The sequence below is a fragment of the Tinamus guttatus genome, unplaced genomic scaffold (assembly GCF_059628265.1).
Source record: "Tinamus guttatus ecotype Peru unplaced genomic scaffold, ASM5962826v1 Tinamus_guttatus_pri_ptg000060l, whole genome shotgun sequence".
Taxonomy (NCBI): Eukaryota; Metazoa; Chordata; class Aves; order Tinamiformes; family Tinamidae; genus Tinamus; species Tinamus guttatus.
In genome coordinates this window covers 3,500,875-3,526,680 of record NW_028288594.1, presented here as the reverse complement: position 1 = coordinate 3,526,680, position 25,806 = coordinate 3,500,875, and the positions used below count along the sequence as shown (strand labels likewise).

General features: G+C 36.9%; 2 protein-coding genes across 2 annotated transcripts in view; both read right to left on the bottom strand.

Annotated features, from left to right (window-relative positions):
- The window catches only part of DPP4 (dipeptidyl peptidase 4), a 35,678-nt gene extending 25,506 nt beyond the window's left edge, over positions 1-10,172 (bottom strand). Inside the window, exons 1-6 of the mRNA XM_010228801.2 lie at positions 9,872-10,172; positions 2,538-2,630; positions 1,905-1,999; positions 1,700-1,774; positions 283-335; positions 112-184 (exon numbers count right to left, since the gene is read on the bottom strand). Coding sequence (XP_010227103.2) covers positions 112-184; positions 283-335; positions 1,700-1,774; positions 1,905-1,999; positions 2,538-2,630; positions 9,872-10,172 — 690 coding nt within the window. The remainder of the gene's footprint in view (positions 1-111; positions 185-282; positions 336-1,699; positions 1,775-1,904; positions 2,000-2,537; positions 2,631-9,871) is intronic.
- Positions 10,173-16,871: 6,699 nt separating this feature from the next.
- Positions 16,872-25,124, bottom strand: GCG (glucagon). Its single transcript, XM_010228796.2, has 5 exons — positions 24,883-25,124; positions 20,070-20,170; positions 19,516-19,677; positions 18,627-18,680; positions 16,872-17,013 (listed from the first exon to the last, which is right to left on the bottom strand). Exons 2-5 carry the CDS (start codon positions 20,165-20,167, stop codon positions 16,872-16,874), a joined length of 456 nt encoding a protein of 151 aa, XP_010227098.2. The 5' UTR covers positions 20,168-20,170; positions 24,883-25,124.
- Positions 25,125-25,806: the final 682 nt, after the last annotated feature.

The window sequence follows — 25,806 nt, the reverse complement described above, 5'->3', positions numbered from 1 at the left end:
TCAACTTGGAAACTCATTCAGCTACTTTTTCTAGCAGGGGGAAATTCCTGAAAGTCCATGTGACAGGTATAGGAATGACTGTATATAAAATTTTTACTTATCTCTACTGACCAGTTTGTGACCCACAGGAGACCAGGATATATATTGCGTATCATTAGGTAGCAGGTGTCCAGCTAAGATGGAGCTGGAAAAAAAACAGAAACAAAATAACAAATCATTGAGATGCCATTTCACTGCAAGATGCTGTTAAAACTAGATGTTCCATTTGTAAAAATTACTGACCTTGTATTGAAATCATAGATGTAATATGAAGCTGTATATGAATGCCTCCACAACTGTAAAATAATTAACGTTAAGCAAATATAATTTCACCAGCATTTGCACGTCTCTTACAGTTCAAATTCCCACTGAAGCCCTCCTCATGAACCCAGAATGGTAACAAGTCTGCAAGGTTTAAGAGAACTAGAGAATCATCACGGCCATGTCTGTCATTTCAATACTGTGATGGAGACCGCTGACTGCCTAGGCACAGAAAGACACAGAGGCCAGGGACACTACAGTTTTTCCTAAATCCTTGCCTTTGGACCTTGTAGACGAATGGCAGACTAATGCATCTATTTGTGGATAATCCCCCTTATTCATTTTCCATACTGCACTATTTCGGTTTAGCAGTTCTTGCAAGTTCCAGCAGCATTTCTGCAACAGTACTTTCAGTTCCAAGGTGGCCTATTCCCCATTCAGATATTGTCACAGAAATAAATCCTCTCGAAGTCTGAATCACCGTGGGCACTTTCAGGGAGAAAGATGATGATGATAATGTAAAGACATATAAAAGAGTGCTCACTTTGAGGGGCTGAAGATGTTTGATTTAGCCCACGGTGTTGACAATAATGCTACCTTTTATGATTGATCTTAAAGATTTGTATGAAGATATAAAACAATATCTTGATACTACACAAGCAGATGGCTATTACATAAGTTGTGTCCACATCCTCATGATTCATTTTGTTACTTTGTTTTCTTGCAATAAAGATTAATAACAACATAAATTTCAGTCACAGTATTATATAAAGGTTAAAAGACCTAGTTGCACATTAAAATAAACTGTTATGACTACAGTAGATAAAACAATACAGAAAAATAAATCATGATTAGATGGTAAGTCTATCTATAAAAATATAAGATATTTTGTGGTCACTAAAGATGCAGTAAAATGACAAAATTTCTGAACAATCTAGAGAGGCAGAAGTAACTGTTTAATAGAACCTATCACAGAAACTGAAACTGCAATAAAGTGATGACTGACTGCACAGACTGTGGCTGTAACATTCTTGGCATTCGTGGATTGCAGAGCCAAAATAGCCCTCTGGTATTCACGTGCTGCACAAGTCACCCCTAAACTTTCTGCAGTTAATAGGCAGCTCTCTTTCTAAAGAAAAAAAAAATGCTACTGATTCCTCAATGTAAATACAACAGGATTAATTAGGATTATAAGATTAATTACTATCCCCATTAGGTTTCCTCCTGTCTAACCATACTTCAGTATCCCCTTGCAGACATCCATTGCATTCAACCATCTTCCTGCATTTCCCTTGCTCCCTTCCAGCCCAGTACTGATTCCTGCTTTGAAGACCATCTTTTGCTCAGTCCTTCCTAAACCTCTGTTTTCCAATTTCATACATTTAAAGTGCACTTGTACCTTTGTATAGCTGTACTGCAGAAGAGCATACTTTTGGTCAGGAGACAACAGAACTGTGGTTGCTTTGTATTTGTCCTGTGAATAAAAAAAAAAGAACAAATGAAGCACGGACTCCAGAGAAATGGGCAGAAAGAAAGGCTAAATTCAATACTCTTCTGGATGTCTTATATGTAAGTCTGAATGTACTACATATCAGTGAACATACTACTGTTGTATTTGACAACACTTCTGAAGATGTTCCACTCTCAGCATCAAAGAGTCGGATGTCACCATTCTCTGTTTTGTGCAGGTACTGATTTCCTAAGAAAGCAAGACAGATGTCATTAAACAGTGGAGTAATATGCTTATCAGTTACTTCTCTTTTTCCATATGTTTTAAGGCACAAAAAACAAAAATCAACAATTTGGTCAATATTCTGTTCTCAATAGGGTAATAAAGTGATGCATATAGCATGAGAATTTTCACATGTGTGCCTTGGGTTCACAGTCCCAGCCTCTAGGCATCTCTTCCTGTTGGGGGACTAGTCATATCCAAAGGGAAGAGAGCCCCACATCTCACTGTTCCCCAACTATCCTGATGCACAGGAACACACTTCAGAGTATATACAAAAATGCATAGAAGCAAGCAAGCTTTTAACAGGGGAGTTAATCTTGCCATGAATACCACACGCACAAAAAAAAAAAAAAAAAAAAAAAAAAGGTCACAGCTCTGAGGTAATGGCACCATTACATAATTTACTATTTTTCAGTATATAATAGTCACCTATGAGCACTCAGATAAGTCCCTACTGAAAGTAGTACTTTTCTTGATATTCATGCTATATGTAGAAATGAATTACCTGAAATCCACTCCAAATCGTATGTTTTGTACTGATAGTCATCATTCAAGTAATTCTGTAGAGTGTATGTTCTTCGTGAATCACGTTTACTCTCTGAAATAAAAAACAAAAAACAAACAAAGGAGATTTTGATGGTGCTGCAGCTTACACCACCCCAGCTTCTCAACTGGATGCTAAATAAGTGTTGCTGTTGTTATTGAGGTGTTTTAGCTATTCGGCTCTAAATTCCTAGCAGTGAGATAGCACTAACGTTTTACTGCAAGATTAATTCAGCAACCATAATATAAAAAAATATTGGTGACTTCTCTTAATGAGCTCACGGTAAAAGTTAGAGGCGTCTTCTCTCCACTGGTATTTAATCATAAACTGTACAAGAGCTGTTATCTCAGCAGTAAATCAAAATACACTTGTGATGATGACAAAATAACGTCTTCTGACCCCTGCGCTCCCTCCGAGGAGGGCACACAGTGACTAGTGTTTCAGAGCAGCGGACAGGCAAAGGTACCCAAATAAATGTGGCATCCATGCGAGCAGAGCACTTGAAAAATATCCTAAAGATATCCTAAAATTAAAGTGATTTCTGTACTTTATCACATATTATGTAATACTTTCTGTTCATATATCCTTCTAGAATGAATCATCTGCCTGTCATTAAACTCAAATTTCATAAATGGCTCAAAAGTAACATTCAAGGATCAGTAAAATTTTCCATGTAGAACATTATTTTTGAAAATAATAAATAAATTGTAAGTTTATGATGAAATAGCTAGTTAAATATTTATCCTTCTCTGGATGTGTTTTTCACCAAGGTATCCAAGCGTCTTAATGATTGTTGGAAATTATTACTGTGTTGACTGCAAAATTAAAACCATGCAACTGAGTTACTATAAAAAGACTAAATGAAACCTTGACCCCAGTTAAGCTAATGAGTTTTGTCATTTGCTTCAGTGGGCTGCAGCCACCTTCTATGAAATATATATAAATATATTTTTTCCCCTTGATTGCAGTGCACAAGCCACTGTGTACACAGTTTGCAAGGCTCAAATTATAAAATTGTTTCTGAGTCATTGTGATGTTTTTCCTCTCTAAACAGTAACTGAAGCTTTGAAATTTGCATGTGCAATTTCCCCTTCTCTCCCCTCGTTTTTTAAATGGAAACCCAAAAACTACACTTACACAAATCTACACAATCCAGAAGGGAGGCAATTTTTCTTTCGGCTCAATAAATCATTCCTTTTTGTTCAAATTGAAACAAACCACAAGATAATAAAGAGATTCACCCCATCAGTTCTGAGATTTCTCTTTCAGATACTATTAAACAGACAGAAAAGCCATAGTCATCTGGAGGAGGGGACATAAAAAAAACCAAAATACCCCATGATGGTTTTTGTGGGCTAGCTTTGTGCAGACCAGATACACGTGACATCTGCCATGAGACAACAAGAGCAATGTAATAACTTATATTTTCAAGCAATAAGCATGCTAAATATATACAGCAGAAAACAGCAGCCATTACTGCAGTAAGAGCCAACAACCACAACAAATATTGATTTTGGTTTAAGCTGCTCAGAAAAGGTTACAAACAACTTTTTTGCCCAGTTCCAACTGAAATGTAGCTGTTCTAAAAAATCACTAGGCCAGATTTTTTGCTTGAACAGTTTCTGTGAGAATAGTAATTTCTCAGGTTAATTATTCTGTATTAACTGAATATTTAATTTGATGATTTATGAACAAGTGTGCATTTGATATTCATGCACAGTTGGCTAGTTGGGAATATCACTTCTCTCTAGTGAGTAAGTGTCACTTTCAATCAGAGCGGCTTCAGAAGGCAACAAATTTTTTTCTTGGAAAAGGAGGAGCAATTTAAGACAGGTGGCTGAAAACAGGTTTCAGGATGTTTCCAAAATGCTTAATCTTTTTACCCCTGGTGACATACATATTTTGCTAAGGTCTCATTACTAAAAATCAGGCCACAATTAAGATTTGTTGGCTATGTTGTTGGCTATGTATAAAATTAAAATTTCATTTTCTGTCAACACCTTCCACATAGTAACTGAAGGAAAAAAAAAAAAAAAAAAAAAAAAAAAAAGCCAAGCCGTAAGGGTATAGTCTTAGAAATTCCACTTGGAGGCTTTTCTTAATTTGTTCTCAAGACAGACCACTAGTTCATTCTTAATTATCCACTTATCCACAGTATTGTCCTGATCTAAGATAGGCTACATACGTTGAATCTACTATTGAGGTGGTTCTATTTCAGGTTCCATTTGAAGCAGAGGAGCAGAAAGGCTTATTTTGACAAAATAAGGTATGTGTTGACATTCAAAACCACTTTATTGGATTTGAAGATTGAATGCAGAACAACGTAAGTTCAGGTTTTATTAAAGTGTCTTGCACTCATATACCTTGGAGTCTGGGAAAGCTGAGTTTTCTTGTTGTGGTTCTTTTTTGACTGGTCAACATTTACCTCTGTCATCATTATACTGTAAATATTTATATAATAATACCTCTTTACAACAATAATTACACAAGTCCTTTTGGGGAAAATACTCTTACGTATGAGTACACCTTTATGTAAGCAGTACTTATTTATAAGGAGAACTTAGAGGCAGTTGATGAACAGTTGTAAATTTCAGGGTTTGATTTTTATTAATTGGCATCCATCTCTTTTCTCAAGAGAAATATGAAGTTATGTAAGGAACAAAGGAAATATGTCATGTAAGGTTTCAGGTATGACACACTGCCACAATAAAAACTGAAATTTGACAAATTACTTCTGGTAAATGTATGCTTTATTCTCCAGTGTTAAGGCACATTTTATTAATTCCTCTATGCAATAAAAAAGAGGGGAAAAAAAGGAAGAAAAACTGCTTAAAAGATAGAAAAATAAAAACTATGCAACAAGTAAAAAATGAAGTGTGGTTGCCTGTTCAGTGCTGCCCAGAGAAACTGGAACATCACAACCAGGAAAAGATGCAAGCATGACACTTAGCAGTAGAGAGACAGAAAGGGGCAGAGAAACGATAAAAGTTACAAAACATGGCCCAGCACTGCAATTCCTAAATGACTGAGCAGAGCAAATGTAAGAACGATCTCAAATCTAAGAATATAATTTTAAAGTAGAGAAACACATGCAAGAAAAAAAAGCTGACTGGTTCAGCAGTTAGTCAGAAAATTTGGTGACGTTTCAGGTTATTTTTTTTCTCAACTTTCCTTCTTTTCTGCTTCTTTTCCAATATCATACCAAAACCTTTATCCCCATGCCCAAACTCCTCATTGCTTCTGGAGATACGTAACAATTAAAGAACAGAACTGAATTTCCAGCAAAGAAGAAAATAAAGATGACTATTGACAATACTAAAAATGACTCAGGCCAAATGTCCACTTAACCCAGAAACTTGTCTTTTACAATGGCTAATACAGGACACGCAAGAAAGAAAATAACTAATGTGCGATCAGAGTGGCACTTCCCCAGAGCATTCACCAGCGAGTCAGCTCCCCGTGGATGGCGAGACTTCCCGAGACACAGATAACCTGTAATTTTGTCATCAGTAACGCAAGATTCTCTTTAGTTGGTCCTATCTCTTTCTAATTCACATTAATCAAGGAAATAAAAATAGCAGAAGTGTTCTGCAGATAGAAATCCACTGCTGATATTTTAATTCTATAGGTGTGAGCAAAAGTATTTCTATTCTCTTTCATTCTCTTTACTAGCAAGGATAACATATAAGGACAAGATAAGGATCCTGTAACGCAGTGCAAGGTGAAATAATAAAGGATGAAAAAAATACTTAGAAAGGCTGGATTCAAACTAAAGACCGTTTGGTTAGACAAGTCCACAGTACACACATAATTGGGTAATCTAATGTACAGCATCTCCCATACAGCATTTACAGAGAATTTCAGTTATGATCTTGACTAAAGTCATGTGAAGCTAGATTACTGGAGTGAACTACGGCTCTCTGCTTAAGTAACAATTCTTTCAAAAATACACAAAATCAATATTCTTATCATAACCTAAACTTTTAAATATAGATTCAAAGAGATTCTACTTCAAAGATCAATTTCTAATCTATAGATTAGAAATTCACTTACAGAATTCCTAGGTTTCTGCCCAAGCACCCTTAAACTTACGACCATTTAGAAACTGGGAAAATACCAGACCCCTTATTCTCAAGAAAACTGACAGATCACAGCTGCCACATTCATTCCTTCAGCTTATGGCACAGGTCTACAAATAAGAGGGTCGTGTATCAGCCAAAAGCCTTTCTGTATTTTTAAACATCCTGTTCAGTTGCAAGCAGGGTGTTGACATTGGCAACAGATACTCCTCCAAACCATCAAGTCACAAATCTGCTTAGCTCAAGACAGATAGCAGCAAGGATAAGCGGGGGAAGGTTGGAGATATGACCATCCCCAGCAGAACAATGAGGAGAGCTATTTGGAGACTTTCATTCCTCTCTTCCTCAGTTACACATTAACATAGCTTCAGGGAAGATCTGCGGCCTTATCTTTCTTGAGCCCTTGAAGCACAAAGCTGGCTCAGCATTCCCTTTGAGTTCAAATTCAAGATGATGACAATTTATCGAACTGCTGCTGCCAGTAACCCTTACCATCTCCTTATGCTAGCTTGCTACCAGCCCCTAGTTCTACCTGATTCTCAGTAAGGCTCTGGCTCACTAAGCACTCCCAGGCACCTCAATACCACCAGCTGTACCTGCTGCATTTTTCCAACCTGTTCTGCACACTAGATTCCTAAATAGGAGCACAGACAGCCAAGCACAGCATAATCACAAGCCACTTCCTTTAGTGACTCTCTTGCCCTCCGAGAACTAGGCTCCTGGGTGAAGGATCCTAGTCTACAACCAGGTTATTGTGTAGGTATAGAGCACACTGTCGAGTGGTTGCTGATTTGCCTGTGGCAGCAGGATGATGCCTACATTACACCACCTCCTTTCTCAATACCACCTGCTCCTTCCCACTCAACTGGCTGTGACAAAAACTGTGTGTAGAAGAGAGGTAACGGTGTGTGGCCACTGGATGTTTCAATCTGCTCCCTGTACAGAAAGTCTTAACAGAAAAAAAAAAAGGGGGGGGAAGGAAGCATAAGTAATAAGCAGAGACACACCACTTTTGGAAAATATTCATCCCCTAAAGATTAACTAGTTATTGCTACAGTCACATCTTGAAGAGCTCCTCAAAGAAATAAACACTTTCATCAACAGACTTAAAATATTATTATCAAGGCGCTTTTGAAATTAAGCTGTTGGATGCAAGCAGACCGACGTGGTTATTAAATATAAATTGAGGTGGCAAAATGGGCAGTGGTTTCTAAACAAAAGAATAGATAATTCTGTACAGTAACAGTTCCGATTGAAGATCCTTTAGGTAAATACTGAGGGGTTGCTCCTAAATTTAAAGTACAATTTTACAGATTTAAGTCTGAAAGTCTCAAGTATTTAGCTATAGGGAAGGAAAAGAAGTAACAAGCTCTACTTCCTAGGCCAGCAAGCCAGAATTTTCTTCAGTGGTCCAATTTCATAGCTTTTCAAGTAACTGCAGTCCATTTAACAGAACCCAACTACTTTTGGGCTGAAGGACTAGTAAACTGATGAAGCAAAAGTATATTCAGAAACACAGCAGTGAGAGGAGTAGCGGGCCAAAGGAAATTCAAGCTCAAAATATCTATGCAAACGAATAAATCATTGTTTTCATCCTGTGCGCAATGCTTTAACCACCAAAATGAATAAAGACTTGACTGCGACTAAGTGAAGTCAAAGTCTGCTCTGATAAAAGGAATTGCAAATGTAATTGCAGTCACATGAGCTCTTCCTCCTCTCACACCACCCCATTTTACCACTTTTCCTTCTGCAGTTCCTCAGGTCAGGGCCTGCACTGGCCTAAAGGGGTCTGCTGGTCCACATGCACTGCATTAGCTCATTAGACATATGTAATTAAGCCTGCACTGAGTAAGGGTTCTGACCTATTGCAAGCAAGTGCACCACCTGTGCACTCCCAGCTAATTGAAGACATCAGCTGAGCACCCCATATTCGCAGTTCAAAAACACCTGGCAGTTCTTGAACATGCAACAAGTGCAGGTGCTACTCAGGCTTCATTTAGAAAGAGTCAGAGCTCCAAAACTTCCAGTGGGATGTCTCCATCTCTGTCCTTATTTCATCCAAAATGCCCCGATGAGCTACCTAGGTGTATTAAGTAGTTAGCCTGCCCATTCATTTGGGCTAACAGTAAAAAGACTAAACATTGCCCTGCTCTTTTGCAACAACCAGAATGGCACAAGCCAAGGCTAACAGAATGATGATGATATTCAGTATTTCCTCCCAACAGCAATGTTTCCTTAAAATACTGATCTATTTACTGCAATACAAGTATTTCTAGATAACAATTTCCCTTGTGGAAAAAATCCACTTGATTTTCAGTAAATAATAGCATTGGTGATAAAGTATATATGTATAAAAAAAGCAAATAAAAAAGGTAAGTTATGCTGTATGTAGAGTAACACAAATTTTGCTCCTTTAACTGACATGCAAATAAATCCCAAACATTTCTAAGCATGTAGCGAACTACTGTGTTCATTCTTAAGTAAACTGTCAGAATATGCCTTAGCACTCCTTGATATGCACCATAACCCCCACAGACCTCCTCATGCCTGCTCTAGGAAATACGTGTCAGGACTGCACAGCTGTTAATCATAATGAAAATAAAGAGACACCAGATTAACCTGCAGCTCTGCCCTGCCAGCTGGGAGCAATTCCTTGCCAGATGAAGGTTTAATGAGGACTGTTTTACATTAACATCTAGGGCTACAGTGTCAAGCTAGAAAGTACAAACTGATCAGGGTACACACGTGTTCCCAATCCCTTCCTGCTTTCCCGACCTCTGGAGCAGCCCTGTGTGTTTAGTTTCACCCAAGTTCACCCGTTACTGTTAAAAGGACAATTAAAAAAAAAAAAAAAGAAAGAAAAAGAAAAAAGAAACAGACAACAAAGCTCTGTTGTGCAAACCAAGCAGTTCAGAGGAACCATAATCTTATCTCTTGAGGGCACCTACACAATTGCTACACGATTGACGAACTGGCATTTATTGCTGGCTGGGCAGTTTTCAGGTGCGATTGGAAACGCAAACACTGAGCACGAGGAGGCGTCTACCGCCAAGTGCACGGGACTAAGGGACCTTTCCAACCTCCCCCCTGACGTTCCCCCGAAAACTCCTCCCCAGCGAGAGCCCCTCTCGCCGCGCGGCCCCGCTCCCCCGGAGCGCAAACTCGCGCCCAACTTGGGCGGGGGCCGGCGCGCTCCGCGGCTCGGCGCGCACTTACCGCGGCTGAGCAGCGCCACGGGCACGGCGATGGCCACGACCACGGCGGCGGCGCCCAGGAGCCCCAGCAGCCACTTGAGGGCGGTCTGCAAGGAGAAGCGCCCGTGAGGCGGCAGCCCGCGCCCCCCGGCACCGCCGCGGCCCCGGCACCCACCTTCATGTCGCGGCGAGCAGGGACCGCAGCCGGGACGGGGGCGGGAGCCGGCGCGAGCGGCGGGCGGGGCCGGCGCGTGGCCGCCCCGGGCGGGCCCGGGCGCAGCTGCCGCAGCTGGAGGGAGGAAGAGGAGGGCGGGAAGGAGCATCCCGGCCCCGCGGCGCGCCCGGCGCGGCCCCCGGCCCCGCACCTGCCCTTGGAGAAGGGTCTGTGCCTGCTTCCCTCTCACTGGCTCCTGTCCCAAAATGCAGAGGGGTGTGGAAGTGTGTAAATGGGAATTTTAAATGGAGACCAAAGACAAGGAAAGTATGAGAGAGGATCAACGTTTTAACTTAACTTCAACTCTGAAGATTTCCTGTTTTATCAAAGCAGACACTTTGTTTTGCAGGCGGAGTGTTTTGGGCATGAGTGTTGAGACAGTAGGGCTAGGTGGAGGGAAAGATTGAGAATAACCTGTAAATCAAAATTATCAAGCAACTTCTTATATATAAGATGAGCATCACCAAGTAATCAGAAAGCTGTAGAAGTCCATGAAAATATTTTATGAGAAGTATTCTACCCCCAAAGTATAATTCTTGCGAATTTTCATTCAGCTCTACGTTAGTTTTCCTCCATTATTTTCAGGAGTCATACTAAACACTAACCAGTCCTTACCAGAAAGGGATGTAGGTATTTCACAACTTGAGGAATGGAACAGTAGAAGTGTGTCAATCATATTGATTTTGCCCTTTTTGAGGGCAAAAGGGTATCACAATGTTGCCACCTTTTTTAGCATGTCAGTCAAGACCCTTAGGGCATTGGATTATAATACAAATTAGACTCTTTTGGTCCTCAGTGGAAGAGGATAAAATGAAACTCAGTGTTTCTGAGAGGGCATGAGTGTATAGCACTATAGGTAATGCTGAAACATGCTCCTGAGCTCTGCTCCCTTAGGCACTTCCTTCATTTGAAGAGGGCAAATCGAAGCCCATCATATGAGCACCAGCACTGTGGGGAATGCCGTCAAAGTTAGTACCTGACAACTGTTAGTCCATTGACTTTGAAAAGCACCTATTATCTAGAAAGAGTCTCATGGCAGCCCTGTTCCTAACCCTCTTTACAAATGTAGTGCTTACAGCATGTAATCATCTCTCTCCCTTGCTGGAGAATAAGATTAAAATGAAAACATAAAGCACATTTCAGGTTTGACTGCTGCTACTCCTCTGCCCTCTCCCAGCCTGCAGACGCAGGCAGCACGTGTCAAGTACAGGCACCCGTGTTTTTGAAGAAGTGATTCTTACTAACTTCTCCCCATATTTGTACCATTCACTGAATTATATCCAGCATTTACAAGAAATAATCTCCACATACCTCTTTTTTGATCCCATAAGAACTTGTTCTGTGATTTGAGTAAACAAGTCCTAGTACTGTTGAGTTAAAACGTTTGTTTGAGACTCCTGTTCCTGGAACATGCTCAACTTCATCTCACTTCTCTGAAGAAAGATTGTCTTTCAATTCATGCTCTAGATTGGGACCCAGAAAATTAGAGGTTAAATGTTTTTGCTCTGTTCCAAACAAGCTGCATAACTTTGAGCAAGCCATTTAGATCCCTCTATTCCTAAAAACATGCCATGTGTATAAATGGGAAGATCAGTATTTCCTTAGCTGACAAAGCCATCAGGAGATCCTCACACTGGTGACAGGCATCATAGAAAAATGGATCTGTCACTCAGGAATCCTTTCAGTCAGAGTAGTTAATATTCTGGACATAATGAAATAAGCATTTTAAAGACAATTGCTCTATCAGTATATTGGAATGGAAGAGTTAATTGTTTGCACACTTACAGCCTTGCTTATATAAAAATGGAACAATTTTATTCCATTAAAATCGACCAAAAACTCCACTGTACCCAAGGAACTTTGTAACTACCCCACAGCAAAGCCTTCTTATACGTACCTTAGTTTTTCCTTTATGTACTAATAGAATGACCTTGGAATCAATCTCTGATGCAGTTCGGAGTTAGCAATTTGAAAAGTATTTACTTTGTAATTACCACATGGATCCATGGATCCGGTTGTGCATAAATGAGAATAATCTTTTGCAGTTCCAGAATGCAGTTCCACTTTGTACAAGTGAGGTTAAACAAGCACCACCTCTGTGCATCCCTTTTCCTCTCTCTTTAATCTCCAGTAGCATTTCAGATACTATGGGGATTTTGGGTTAGTTGGGTTTTTTTGTTTTTTTTGGGGGGGGGGGGTTTAGTTTTCTTTAGAGCAAAGCTATATTGAGTTTTATTTATTTTTTTGTTTTGTGATATTAGAAAAGCTGCACGTTGCTGTCAAAAAAATGTTCTAGATGCTGAGTTGGAGATGATCAATACCGATATGAAATTACAGAACATTGATTCCTGTAGTACTCTGGAAGAATAAAGTAATCTTATTTTTCCACCTGAACATTGGGAAACATCTTTACTCTGAGAGTGACTGAACACTGGAACAGGTTGCCCAGAGGGGTTGTGGAGTCTCCTTCCTTGCAAATATTCAAAAGCCATCTGGCCAGAATCATTGGAAAAATGCTCTCGGTGCCCCTGCTTGAGTAGGGGAGTTGGACTAGATGATCTCCAGAGGTCCTTTCCAACCTCAAATTTTCTGTGATTCTGTGGCATTTCAAAGCATTATTGAAAGTTTTGGATTCAAAGTTGTGGACACAAGATAATATTAGCTATTTCTAAAACTAGTTTCTAATACTAATACTGTAATACTATGCTATACTAAACTATTACTAATTTAATTTACAGGTTCCAATTCTGATCTGACAACCCTTCTGCAACACATCAATTTCTATTATGTTTTCTTATTCAAAATTCATACAAGTCTTTTTTGAAAATCATTATGGAGAAAATGTTGCAAAACAAATTGTTGATTTTGTTGTGTCATTCCAAACAAACCAATTCAAATTTCTCAATGACACTACATTTTAGAGTAAAATAAAAGGCAGTGCTTCAGTCAGGCACAAGGGGAATACACACAAAAAGTCAACAGAAAGAAGCTTGAAAAAATTTATTTAAGGCTATCATTTAATATCCTTAAAGCTTAGCCTTTTTATAACAAAGGTTTCAAGAGGGATATTCACTTCTCAGACATTTTAACTGCCAGCCCCTTAACAAATAATACATATAATTGTGGTTGAAGCATTTCTATGTAGAAGTCAACTTTAGAGAAAAATAATTTCATGATTAAATGTAAATGGACTTATTTTGGTTCTAATAAATAGGAAATATGAGAATGTGGAACTTTCATTGTCTTAAACGTATTAAGACAACAGATTTTCTACATATAATCCTTTGGCAACACTAAACATAGTACAATTATTCCCTGGCATGCAAGGTGACATAGCTTTATGTTACATCCAACATAAATGACAGAATACAGATTTCAGAATCTCTTAATAGCTGGCAGTTGATGCAGTGAAGATCTTCGTTTATCCCATTTTTGTTTTGTTTTGGTGTTGGTGTTTTTTACTAGTATTCTCCCAAAAGGTCCCTGGAAAAAAGAAGCAGCAGTAATTAAGACATATTATAAATTTCTCAAGATTTATGAAATACGTGCAGACCATATTTTTTTCTGGCTAAGAGTTAGCAGATGTTAGTTCTACAAACCCCTCAATGCCTCTCTTCAATAACAGATTGAAGACAAAATTATTTCTAAAAGAAAAGCTTTTTAATAGTTTCTAATAGATGTTTTTCTTAAATTATTTGTTTCAACACTGAACCACAAACAGACACAAAAACATGAAAGTGATAATCAAAACTATAATTTAATTATAGCTTCCAAATTTTTGAGATAGTATTTGCTGTTTTAGACTTCCAAAATCAACTAGTGATCTTGGGTACTTCAAACTTCAAAAGATCGAAAGTAATCTAATTTTCAGAATGGGCATTCAACATTCTAGAAAATCTAGCCACATATGCTTCTTTAGTTACCATTTTATTATTCTTGAAACTTTTTGCTAATGTTAAAAAACAATGCTTTTTTTCTTAATGCATTCACAAAATTTTGTTAAAAAATGTTTTTCTAACAATATTTGCCTATGCTTTGGCAAACTAAAGCAGAGATATCGAATAGTTAACCACCAGGAACTCTATTACAACAGCCTATTCCCTAACCAAGCCATAGTTTAGGGCAGACGGTCACAGTTTTTAAAAATAGTTGTTTTAGTATCATGCTATCAATAAATATTTCTGATTTTATAATACTCATGCAAATGAGAATTTTATTTATCAGTACTTTAATATAGTCTCAATTCTGGCAACATTCAGTGGCAAAACTCCTCTCCAGTTAAAAAGGAAACTATTTAATAGATTCACCCCTGATGCAAAATAAAGACTATATTTGGAATAATTTTTGTGTATAGTGTGCTAGCCTTGTTCGGCAGTGTCTATAATATAAAGTTTGCAATACATTTATAGATATGTTAATAGAGAAAAATGAGTGGTGTGACAAGTCATGACAAGTCAAGACATGTATGACTCAAATATGACTTGCGTGACAAGTACACTTAAACCCACATTATATTAAGAATTAACATGATCAAAATTCAAGCACCTTTGGGTAACTTTTGTGTTAATCAGCCATTTTAAGAACTCTTTGGCAGCCATATCATCAAGGATTTTGTTGATATCACTCGTGAAAGTGCCGTCTGCATGTCTTCGGCCCATTTCTTCGGCCATAAGAGCTTTTTCTGGGAAACTTCAAAGGGAAGAAATTATCAAACAATTTGTAGATCAGAATAAACAAACTGCTTAAAAGGTCTTCATTATTGATTATAAAGCACTGTACATTTCTGGGGTTTAAGGACTGGGAGTTTGATCTTGATGTTATGGCTCAATATAAAATGATATATATCAGAAAAACTTCTGACACATTTTTTAAACAACAGAAAGCAGTTTAGAAGTCTCCCTCCAGGCAGATATTTTTCCTTTAAGTGAGGCTAAATTCTTCTCAAGCATGTTTAAAAAGTCAGATATATAAAAACATACCTTATTCTGCACCCTCTATGCCAAGTGAACTAGGCAACAATAAAATTCACAGTAGATTTACTAAAATGACTATTTAAAAAATACTGAATTATACTATAGCCAAATTTTCATAAATGTGTTTACTCTTTTAACTGGACATTTAAGGTCCTAGTTTCATAGTTAAATTTGTTTTGCATAAACATTTAGATATATATTTAAGAAAAATATCCCTATTACAACATCAGCACTTTAGATTTAGAATCAGATCCTCATTCTTGATTCTGTCCCTTTTTGACCACTGGAAAACCATTGCACTGTGGGCTTGATTTAGGAAGTTTTTCCTTCTTGTTTCACCATGTCAAAAATAGGGAGATGCTAATCAGTTCCAATAAGCGGGGCTGCTGCTAAAGCACACTGTAGTTTATGACCACTCACAGGCAGAATTGTTCTTTCCATGCACTCATTTAGCATGGCCCATAACTGTTTCAGGCAAGTCTATACACAGGTTTGACTGCAAATACTACAAAATATCAAGAAGCAGAAGGTGGTCTACATTTAGTTGTCCATCTAGGATTCTAAGCTCACTTTATTGCAGCTAGGTTGAAATTAATCTTTCTTACAAATGCAAAAATACTTTTTTTTTCCCTGCTCTTGAAAATAAAGCATGACAGAAAGAAAACCTGCAAATATGAACATCGCTATAAAATGTCACCAACCTTTCTCTTCTTTTTATAGCTGATCTTATTCATTTAACGCTGTTTTTTTCAGGAAACAGTCATTGTTTCCATAGTTTACTTTTACCTACTTACTCTTCCTTGACTACAACACACGATCTTGTCTTACAGATTATATTTTATTGTTGTCATTATTTATTATAGTACGAGAAACTTACATAGAACTTTACATCTGGTAGAAGATATAATCAGAGGCTGAACTGAAATCCCTGCCCCGAAGAGCTTACAGTCTAAAGGCACAAACAAGTACAGAGCAGTTAAAGTGGGGAGTGCTTGTGCATGGTTCAATTAGTAAGCCAGAGCTGGAAATATGACAGAAGGTGCCTGGGGAAGATTAAAGATAAGGGTGATCCAAGTACAAGACTATCATGATGCAAGGTTTAAAGTCATGAAGGGGCAGATGAAGAGAATAGACTTGAGAAATCTGTGATGAATGTATAGAGAACAAATTATGAATGAAAGAAATCAGGACAGGGCAAAACAGTGGAGTATGGAGTCCAGAAAAGCCTTGAACATACCAAAACCAGTAGGTGTGTCTTAGAAAGGAAAATATGTCATAGTTATAGGAAATGACAGTTGTTTTGGCAGCAGCAACTTAGGGAGACTGTGGAAGAAAGGAAGAAGAAAAGCAGTCAACAGTAGCTGGTGGGTATGGTCTCCAAAGCATGGGGTACAGCTGTGGTAGCAGGGGTAAGAGCAAAAATTTAACTGTGGAAACCTTGCAGAGGAAAACACTGGCTGCAAAGGAGAAAAAAAGAGAAAGGAATTTAAGACAACACTGACTTGAGTCATCTCAGTGGTGGTGAAGAAGACTGTAAGCGATTTTATGTGAAGGGAGAAAGGTGGTAGTTAGAGAAAGGTCTGGTTTAGTTTTAGATGTGTTGACCTTAAATATGACTTGACCTTATAGAGTGTAACAGCATGATAAACGGATTTGTTTTAGTTTGTATCTGAACTTAATTTAAAATCGTAGTGTAACACCCATGGGATATTTTCTATTACAAAAGAAAAGCATGAAATACAACAAAAATGATCAAATATACATCAAGATTTCATCAGACTTGATTTCTAACATTGAAAGAAAGGCAAAATTTAATAATAGGAATGGATGGTTTCTTACTCTCTTCTTCCTCGTCCATTCACTAACCAAGCAATGAACTCTTTGGCGGCTTGACCTTCCAAATAAGAGGTGATATCACTGGTGTAGGTGCCCTCAGCATGTCTCTCAAATTCAGCATGACGCTTGGAGATTGCATTGCTGAAAGAAGAGCAATACTCTAGGATCAGATGTTTTTTTCTCTTCTTTTTGTCTTTACAAATTACTATTTTCCACCAGACTAGCATTTACTACTAGGGAAAAGGGATTTCTTTCCTCCTCAAATTATTCCTAGTATTTTCATTTTAAAATTCTGAAGGCATTTTCTGTGCTACGCAGTATACAATTGGGCAGAGATAACCGAACCATATCTGAACAAGTTAGATCAGGTGCTGAAGGCAAATATAGCTGCATTGCAATGGTCTTCTGATAGATTAATTAGCTCTGCTCCACAGACTATGTTGTATTCTATAGACATACTTCCTTTTAGTTACCTCTTGTTGTGCCAACCAAAATATTTCCACTAAATCACTCTTTCTGCCTTCATCTTCAAAATTTCTTAGCCAAAATGTTCCAGCTTAACTCCTTTTTATTTTACGTTCTTTTGCATTTTGGATTGTTCTATGAATACTCATCATTCTGACCAAGTGATAATCTTGGAACAATTTGAGATTTCTTAATCTGCAGTTTATGGGAAAAACAATTGCCTTCTTTTCTCCCTCTGCTTCTTTCTCCAGTATAGAGCAAAATTATGCTATTCACTTTTCATAAGACAGGTTGCAATGAGAATAAGACATATTTTTGAGTATTTTATCCAGATAATTTCCCTTGCATTTGTATTTCAGAAATAGCTACTTTCTGCCCAATTTTCAAATGCTTCTAGCCCTTTCTATTATTTTTCTGTGTTCTTGGGATTTCACCATTCCTCCCAATTTAGTACCATCTGCACTTTTCATCAGCATGCTAACTAGAGTTGTTTGGAACATTTTTGATGAAATGTTAGTTTTGTTGAGATATGCCGTTCATTGAAGCTGAAACATTTCACAGATTTGGTATTGCTTTTGACAGTGTTTTGAACGGAAAGATCTTTGTGATCCAGACTGCCCTCTTTGGTATTTCTGACAAAAGGAAGAATGAATATAGGTATTTCAATCTGTTTTTCAAAACCATGCAGTGAATTTTTGTTTGTTCAAATTTCCAGTCTCTTCATCCCCTCCACAAAACACTGTCAGGAAACAAAATTTTGGGCTTCAGCAGCTCTTTTGTTCTCCATTTTCTTTTCTAATAGGAACAATTTATTTGAAATAAGACTGAGTACTGAGGACTAAGCATTGGATCATCTTTTATCAGTTCTTCCCATCTTGGTGACCAACCATTTTCGCTTCGTTAAAATCCTCCTAATGGTTTTCTTTCAACATAATGGCTTTTTTTCCTTCATCTTTCTTATGTACCAAGTTTTTATTTTTTTATCTTCTTCTCTCCACTTCTTTATTACTTAAAATGTCCTCTCCTGCAATTTATTGCCGTCATCCTGCTGCATTCTGTGAAGCCATTTTGGGAATTCAGTTGCACATAAATATAGAACACAGTTGCAGGAATAAGTAACATAGCAATATTTCATTTTTACGTGTAAGAAGGTGCACGATAATTTATTTGATACATATTTCTTGGATAACGCTATAATTGTAAAGAGCACTAGCTATTTTCTTTCTTGCTTAACAGAAAACTAGCTTGCTTTATTCTTTTCTATATAACAAATCTGGTAATTAGAATACCTTGAGAGCTGGTCCGGGAATTCTTCATTCTCTTTGTCCTCCTGTCCCTGTTGTCTGTAGCAGAATTCCAAAATCATTAGATCATTATTACTAGAACATTGTGGAGCATGCATGAGCTGTAAATATTCTATTGGATATTACTTACATTTCATTATAAACAATCATGACTGAAAGATTAATTTTACATATAGTTTTGGACCAGCAGTATCCAGAAATTGTTAACTTACTTTTTAAGATTTCGCCAGGATTTAAAAGTGTTAACATAATAGAATAATGGATTCTGTACGCCTATCTTCTCCATGATGAAGGGCATAAAATTACATGAAATTATTCTTGCTCTCATGGTAGATGGCATATTAGATAATAACAATACTGCTAATAATACAGATAATAATAATATACTTGATCTGTCCAAATTCTTTTGAGTGACTTTGCACATAACCACATTTCTAATAACATATTAACATTTCTAATAACATACTAGTAAAAAAAAAAGTTCCACAGGAACTTAAGGAAAAATTTCTTAACAGTGAGGGTGACAGAGCACTGGAACAGGCTGCCCAGAGAGGTTGTGGAGTCTCCTTCTCTGGAGATCTTCAAAACTCGCTTGGACGCAGTCCTGTGCCACGTGCTCTAGGTGACCCTGCGTGTGCGGGGGGTTGGACTAGATGATCTCTAGAGGTCCCTTCCAACCTTAAGCATTCTATGATTCTATGATTCTATGATTAGCACTATATATAAATTATTCTTTAGCATTTTATTTACTGGAGGATTACATGTAGTTTTGCAAAGGGAAGTGGAAATCAAGCAAACTGAATTCAATCAGATACTAAATGTTTGTTTGTTTTCTCTGAATGGAGATTTATAGCAATATGACCAAAACACTTACCCATTTCTTTTGGTACTCATTAGCCACTGCACAAAATCCTGAGCTCGTCTAGTGTCCAAGTACTTGCTGTAATCACTGGTGAATGTTCCTTGTGAATGACGTTTCACTTCATTCAGTTGTCTAGATTCATCTAATGGTTCAGACTGGGAAGCTTTGTATGATCTATGGAAAATGTGAACTTGTTAAATGTTACTGGTAATAGTACATTCTACAATGTATTGGATTTCCTTTTAAAATATAATTTTGTACTCTGAAAAGGTAAGAACAAATGGCCTATCATTGATCACCAGCTGGCTGGTAAAATGAGACAAGATAGTAGATTGCATACTGAACAACTACAAGGTCTTCTTGGATAACCAAGTCAGCTGCTGCTTGAGATAACCAAAAATCTTTGGGCTATACTTCACAATACTAAATTTTTCTGCCAGTTCCAGTGGTAGCTCAAATACTGTATAATAGGTTAAAAAAGCTAACATTAAGTTAGAGTATAATATTGCTTTGAATGATAAGAAAACAAAAGGCACAACAAGAGTTTGTAGATCTGAAATATTTACCTTGATTTCTCTTCTGTATCCTGAAGAGGATTTTGCCAGCTCCCTTGAACTATCATTAAAAGCAGCCCAGCAACAAAATAAACAGTTTTCATTTTCATTGTCTGCCAAAACATAAATAAGGCAACGAAGACAATGTAATAATCTTTACATACCTCGGAATCAATTATATTGATAAAGAAACATCCATAATGTTCATTTAAACTTGAAGATATTGAGAGCCTGTGTAAATAGATCAACTACACAGTGCTTTGAAGAGACATTCAGAAGACCTTGTGTCTGTTCTAAGCTTTACTACTAGACTTCTGGGGGAGTGCAGAAAACTGTGTCTGAGTCAGTGTCCTTTGTAATCTTAGGATAAAGGTCTCTCTTTGTTCTGTTGATGCCAAGTACTACATCTGTTTTTGTAATAAGTGTTTCGGTATAAAACTAGGGTACTGGTGTGGCTTTTTTTTCCCCTAGCTTATTTAGTAGAGAAGAACAAAGCAGATCTGTGTGGATACTGTCAAATCAGCAACTTATTCTTTCCTTCTAATTCTTGACCCAGAAAATGTTATAGGCCATCCTACTGGTTCCAAAGATGTAAGAGAAATGTCAAGATCATTGTAGCACTCATCATGAACACTCTAGTAACTTCAATAGTCGCACTAATTTTAATGTGTTATTCAATATAGAGTATTACAGTCTGTACAAAACTTCTGATGATTCACAGCCAAGCTGTGATTCCCCTGCTTGCACTGGTGGCTGATTACTCATGAAAGTAATTCAGTTATAACTTCTACTGAAAGTCACCAAGGGGAGTAAGACATTCTCTCTTTCCGTAATTGTGTGTGCTACAGTTGTCGTTATCTAATGTATTGTTGTTAGTTTGTTGACACATAATCTCCTAAAACTGGACAAATAAACCTTGATCATTTGGGGCTCACACACACACACAAAAAAAAAAAAAAAAAAAAAAAGCTGGTGGCAAATTGACTCAAAAGTGCTCTGCACTGAAGTCATCTATATGAATGGAGGTAAGAGGGAATCTACTTTTAAAACTGTCCACTATGTATTGTTTACTGTTAATTGTTTGAATCATTTACTTTTGGAATGACTATATAGAAAAATAAAATAATTTCAAATTTGATTAGGTGCTTTTACTGTGAAAAATAATGTGCCATTCATTTAATGAATAACAGCCTGTTCGTTGAATGCTGAACAGTAAATGCTCATTCATTCAAACTTTAAAATCAGTACAGATCGCAATATTAATCTGTTGAAAAGCAACAGAAGTTGCAATGAGTTCACTTCAGTAAAAATGTCACTGGAAATATTTCATCGCGTACTTCAACTGATACTTGTTTGTGCATATTCTGCCATCCATGATTTTTTTCTATGAAAGTTTATATCACAGTCTGAAATACAAGGGGAGATAGGAAGGATGAGAGCACTGAAATAAAACAGTAGGTGGCAAAGTTAGACACATCCAAAAGACATCCTGCACACTAAATTTAATCTGCACTGAATTACATCCTCCAGCTCCACTGATTTTACTTATTTAAATTAAATGAATTATAAAACAAGGGACTCTGAGGGAATACATTCTCATTGCAGTGCCTTGCTGCAATAGGCTAATTTTAAATATACTATGGTGTGGAGGAAATCAAATCAAAATTTTGAAGGAATGATCTGTAAAGAAGGTACACATTTCAGACTTCTCTGTCTTTGGACTGGGTTGGTTTGTACTGAGCAGTGCAAATGCAGGGCAATATTAACACCTGCAAAAAAAGTCTATTTCTGTGTCAAAAGTCTTGCTGCTGTAGGGGTTGTACTCTGCTCCAGTATTATCCTGCAGTTTTAGAGTAGGCTTTGTATAATCTTTGTTTCTTCCATCAGTTATGGAAGAATGACTTCTTACAGTTGGAGATTAAAAGTAACAAAATTGAATATTCCCTGGAAATGAGCAATCTAATTGAAGCCTCTGAGTGGATAATGTAGCATTTTTACTGTAACTGGCTCGTGATTAGCTTGTTGTAAGCTTCATCAAATGCCCTGCTGATAAATATATACATATTTAGATAGAGCAATAACTGCTAGAGAATATATACTTACCACATGTGGCCTACCATGTCATATACTGTAGGAGAAGCTGGAGGAATTAAGCATGCATGAAACCGGAATGTGTCTTATGGTGGCTCTCAGCTGGTATAAGTTGTAACTCTCTTCTATGAATCTATAATTTTTTACACAAGGTTTGCTCCCTCCTATTAACAGCTTGACATGTGCTGGGTATTTTCTCAATAGTTAGGAAGAATACATTGCTGCTGGTATTTTGCTGTTGGTGCTTTTTAAGGCAATCTTAATAAATCTTGATGGAATCAAAATACTATAATACCTTAGTATCAAAATCAAAATAGTTAAGTTAAATCTTAGGCAAAAGCAGGAAAATAAATTGATGAATACAAGATCTGGTGGATTGTACCATTAAGTGATGCAGTCCACTTCCCTGTCTCCACTAGAAGTCACTGCTGGTACTGCTCAGTTTTTGATGGTATGTATGGAGACTAATGCTCTCCTGGCTTCTGTAATGCCCTTTTACATGAAGTTTGATTGCTACACCTCATCACACCTTGCTAGGACCAACAAATATGATAGTGACCATTCAGCCCTGTTAACAACCCTAACCATAGTACTGGGCTCTTTTCACTGTTTCTTTTGCAGCTGTAATTTGGTGGTGCAACACTGACATCCAATGTTTATCTCAAAGAATGCATCATTTCACATTTCATAGGCTTAGGACAACTGGACAAAAACTGTATTATTCTCTGGGACACATCTCTGTTGTGGTTAGAACTGCTTTCAGTGGAATGCAGTGACACCCCTGCTGTCTGATTTAGCCATAAACAAGTCGTCCTAGACACCAAATAGGTTAATTTGAAAGAAATAGCCTAGTCATTAAATCCAGTCCGTTTTAAATAGTATCAGACATGAAACTTTGTTCTTGCATATTAAATCTATAAGTATACATTCAAAGCCCATTGCCATTAGGAAATAGATTTTCAGTGATTTCAATATATTTTGGACCTAACCCTCATGCCTTAGTCCTAAACAGCTTTCAGATGTGAACGGTTCCACTGGCTATATTATGACTAAGAATGTGCTTCACATTAAATGCATGTTTAGCTTCTATTTTTTTTTCAGAATCAGAATCAAAATTTCACAATCAAAATCTAGTAAAAAGAGAGATGTATAAATGCAATTTTGGAAATTAATACAATTTTCAGATAGACAATCCTGACAATGGTAAAGTGCTCATTTTTGAAAAGCACTGCTCAGTAAACTTCTGTCAAATATGTTCTGTTAAGATTTAGAATCAATTTTGTATGTTCTACATTTCATACTTGCTGCTGGTAATCCACATTAACAAGAGCTATTTGTTTTCTTTAAGTTCAAGTAACTACAGTATTTAATGAGTAGATTGTTATTTTATTTTTGGGCAAACAAAAATGTTTTGTACAGAAAACAGATGTTTATAGAGATGATGAGCAAAAGAGTATTTGTTTAGTTTATTCCATTAATTAATTTCCATATCAGGGGAAAAAAAGTTTTATTTGCTTCAAATAGTTCAGGTCATTAGGAGATGCTGAAAAAAAAACAATATGCAATCTCATTGCTAAGCTGCCAGAAAACTAAGACTGATCTCAGATGAAAATTTTGGATCTCTGCTTACTAAGCTAATGGAAATGTTTCTAATTTCTTTCTGAGTGGAGATGAAAGTCATTGGATTAGTAAATTTGTACCATCAAAAACGATGTAACAAAAATGCTTCTCAAATATTGATCAGAAAGTTTTAGTGCTGAAAATATTGACTCCTGTGACATTTATTTTGCATTTGCAGTTAGAAAGGAATATTATTTCTCTCATATACTTGATTTTGCTATTTTTTGCGATATATTTTACTGCAGGTATCTTTATACACTGTGTGTAATCTGTACTAGCTTCATCTCATGAGTTTACAACAAATAATCTTTCAGAAGTCAGATTCGGGTCCATTTCTAGTTTAAAAAACACCAACTATGGACTTTCTCTGTGTATACATACAGTTTACTTTGAATATACATACCATGCTCTAAAATACCTTGTGGAAAGTTCTATGCCTAAGGTATTCTGCATGATAGAAAACTATACTAAATTTTATTCAATAATCACAGTAATTATGGAAAGGCTGTTTTTTTATTAAATGCTCTAAAATTTCCATTTGAGAACCCACAGTGATATGACAATAACAGTTACTTGAGACAAACTAATATCAGAGTAGGGCAATGGAATGGCAATCTGTCATGGATAATTTTTAATGACTGTATACAGAAACCAACTTTTGTATGCATTCTACTAATTGAATCACTTCTGATTATGTTTAGGAAGTATATATATGGACTGAATGTAATTTTAAAAATCAGACTGATTAAGTATCTATAAAGTAGAAAAAAATACAAAAATCAATAATTATGTATCTCACATACAAATTTTGAATACACCGCATATCTTCATGATCTCATGTTTAATCTTGCTTCTTTCAATTGCTTCTGTAACCCTAACAGTAGATTTGCCATTTTGGGTCATTCTCTGTTCAGCTAATTGAATAACCTGAACAAAGATGTAAATCTTGAAGGCTAGTCACTAACTCCAAGCATCAATCACTATAAGTGCCAAAAACCCCCACAACTGTATTGAAACATCTTGTGCCTGTATTGTGAACGTTGGACAATACAATTCATGCAATGCACTCATCCTTCTCAAACAAACTGTGCCTAGTAGTTTATAAAAATCTTACCTTCCAATACTTTGAAGTGATATGTAGCAGCTGGAGAAGGATGCTACTCTCTTTTCTGGAACTATGGGAAGCCTTGAGGATCCTGAGATCTGTCTGGCTGCCTCTCTTGCACAGCCTTATATATATACTGTTCAGCTCTAGTAAGCATTACGAGAGTGTATCATTGCTGACAGTTTCCTTATTCAACTTTAAAAAAAAGCCATCATATTTGCTATTCATTTCATTTGATAATTTTACAAGCAATTTCACACATTCATTCTGCTTACTTTATGACATCAGTGCTAACATGGATTTGCAAAAAGAGTGAGGTAGCAATGTCCAAAGAAGTAAATATCAAACAGAAGGGCATTAGGATGATAAACCGTTGGCTAAATGTGCTTGGGATTAAGACAACAATTTCTCCAACTTCTGATTTTCCACTTCTAACATTTGTATACTGCAAAATCCTGGCCTATATAATGTGAACTTCATCAAACAATTTTAAATTAAGGCTTACAAATTGAATGCATGGTAACAATAACCTGCACAACTCCCTCAAAAACCTGTTTAATTCCTCAGGTAAACTTGTTGTCCCAACATAATGAACATGAAATACTGCAGTGATGGTTCCCCAACATGTGCAATCTAGCACTGGTCAAATAAAAAGATTTGATTAATTTATATGTAATATGCCAACCTTGTAAATTCTACTGTATGAAAATTCAGATTTGTTTGAGAACAGTATGCTAACCAGTCATTATAAACTGAGTTTTGCACTATGGCCTACAGATTTATATAAAAGATACTGCTCACATATCTCTTTCCCTACAAGGAAATTAAAAGAATTACACAGACCGCAGTTTTATAGCTGTGTTTATAGGGACAGCTATTGTCAAGATTCTAAAATATTCAGTAATAGGGGTAATTGCCGGCTGTGATGGAGCA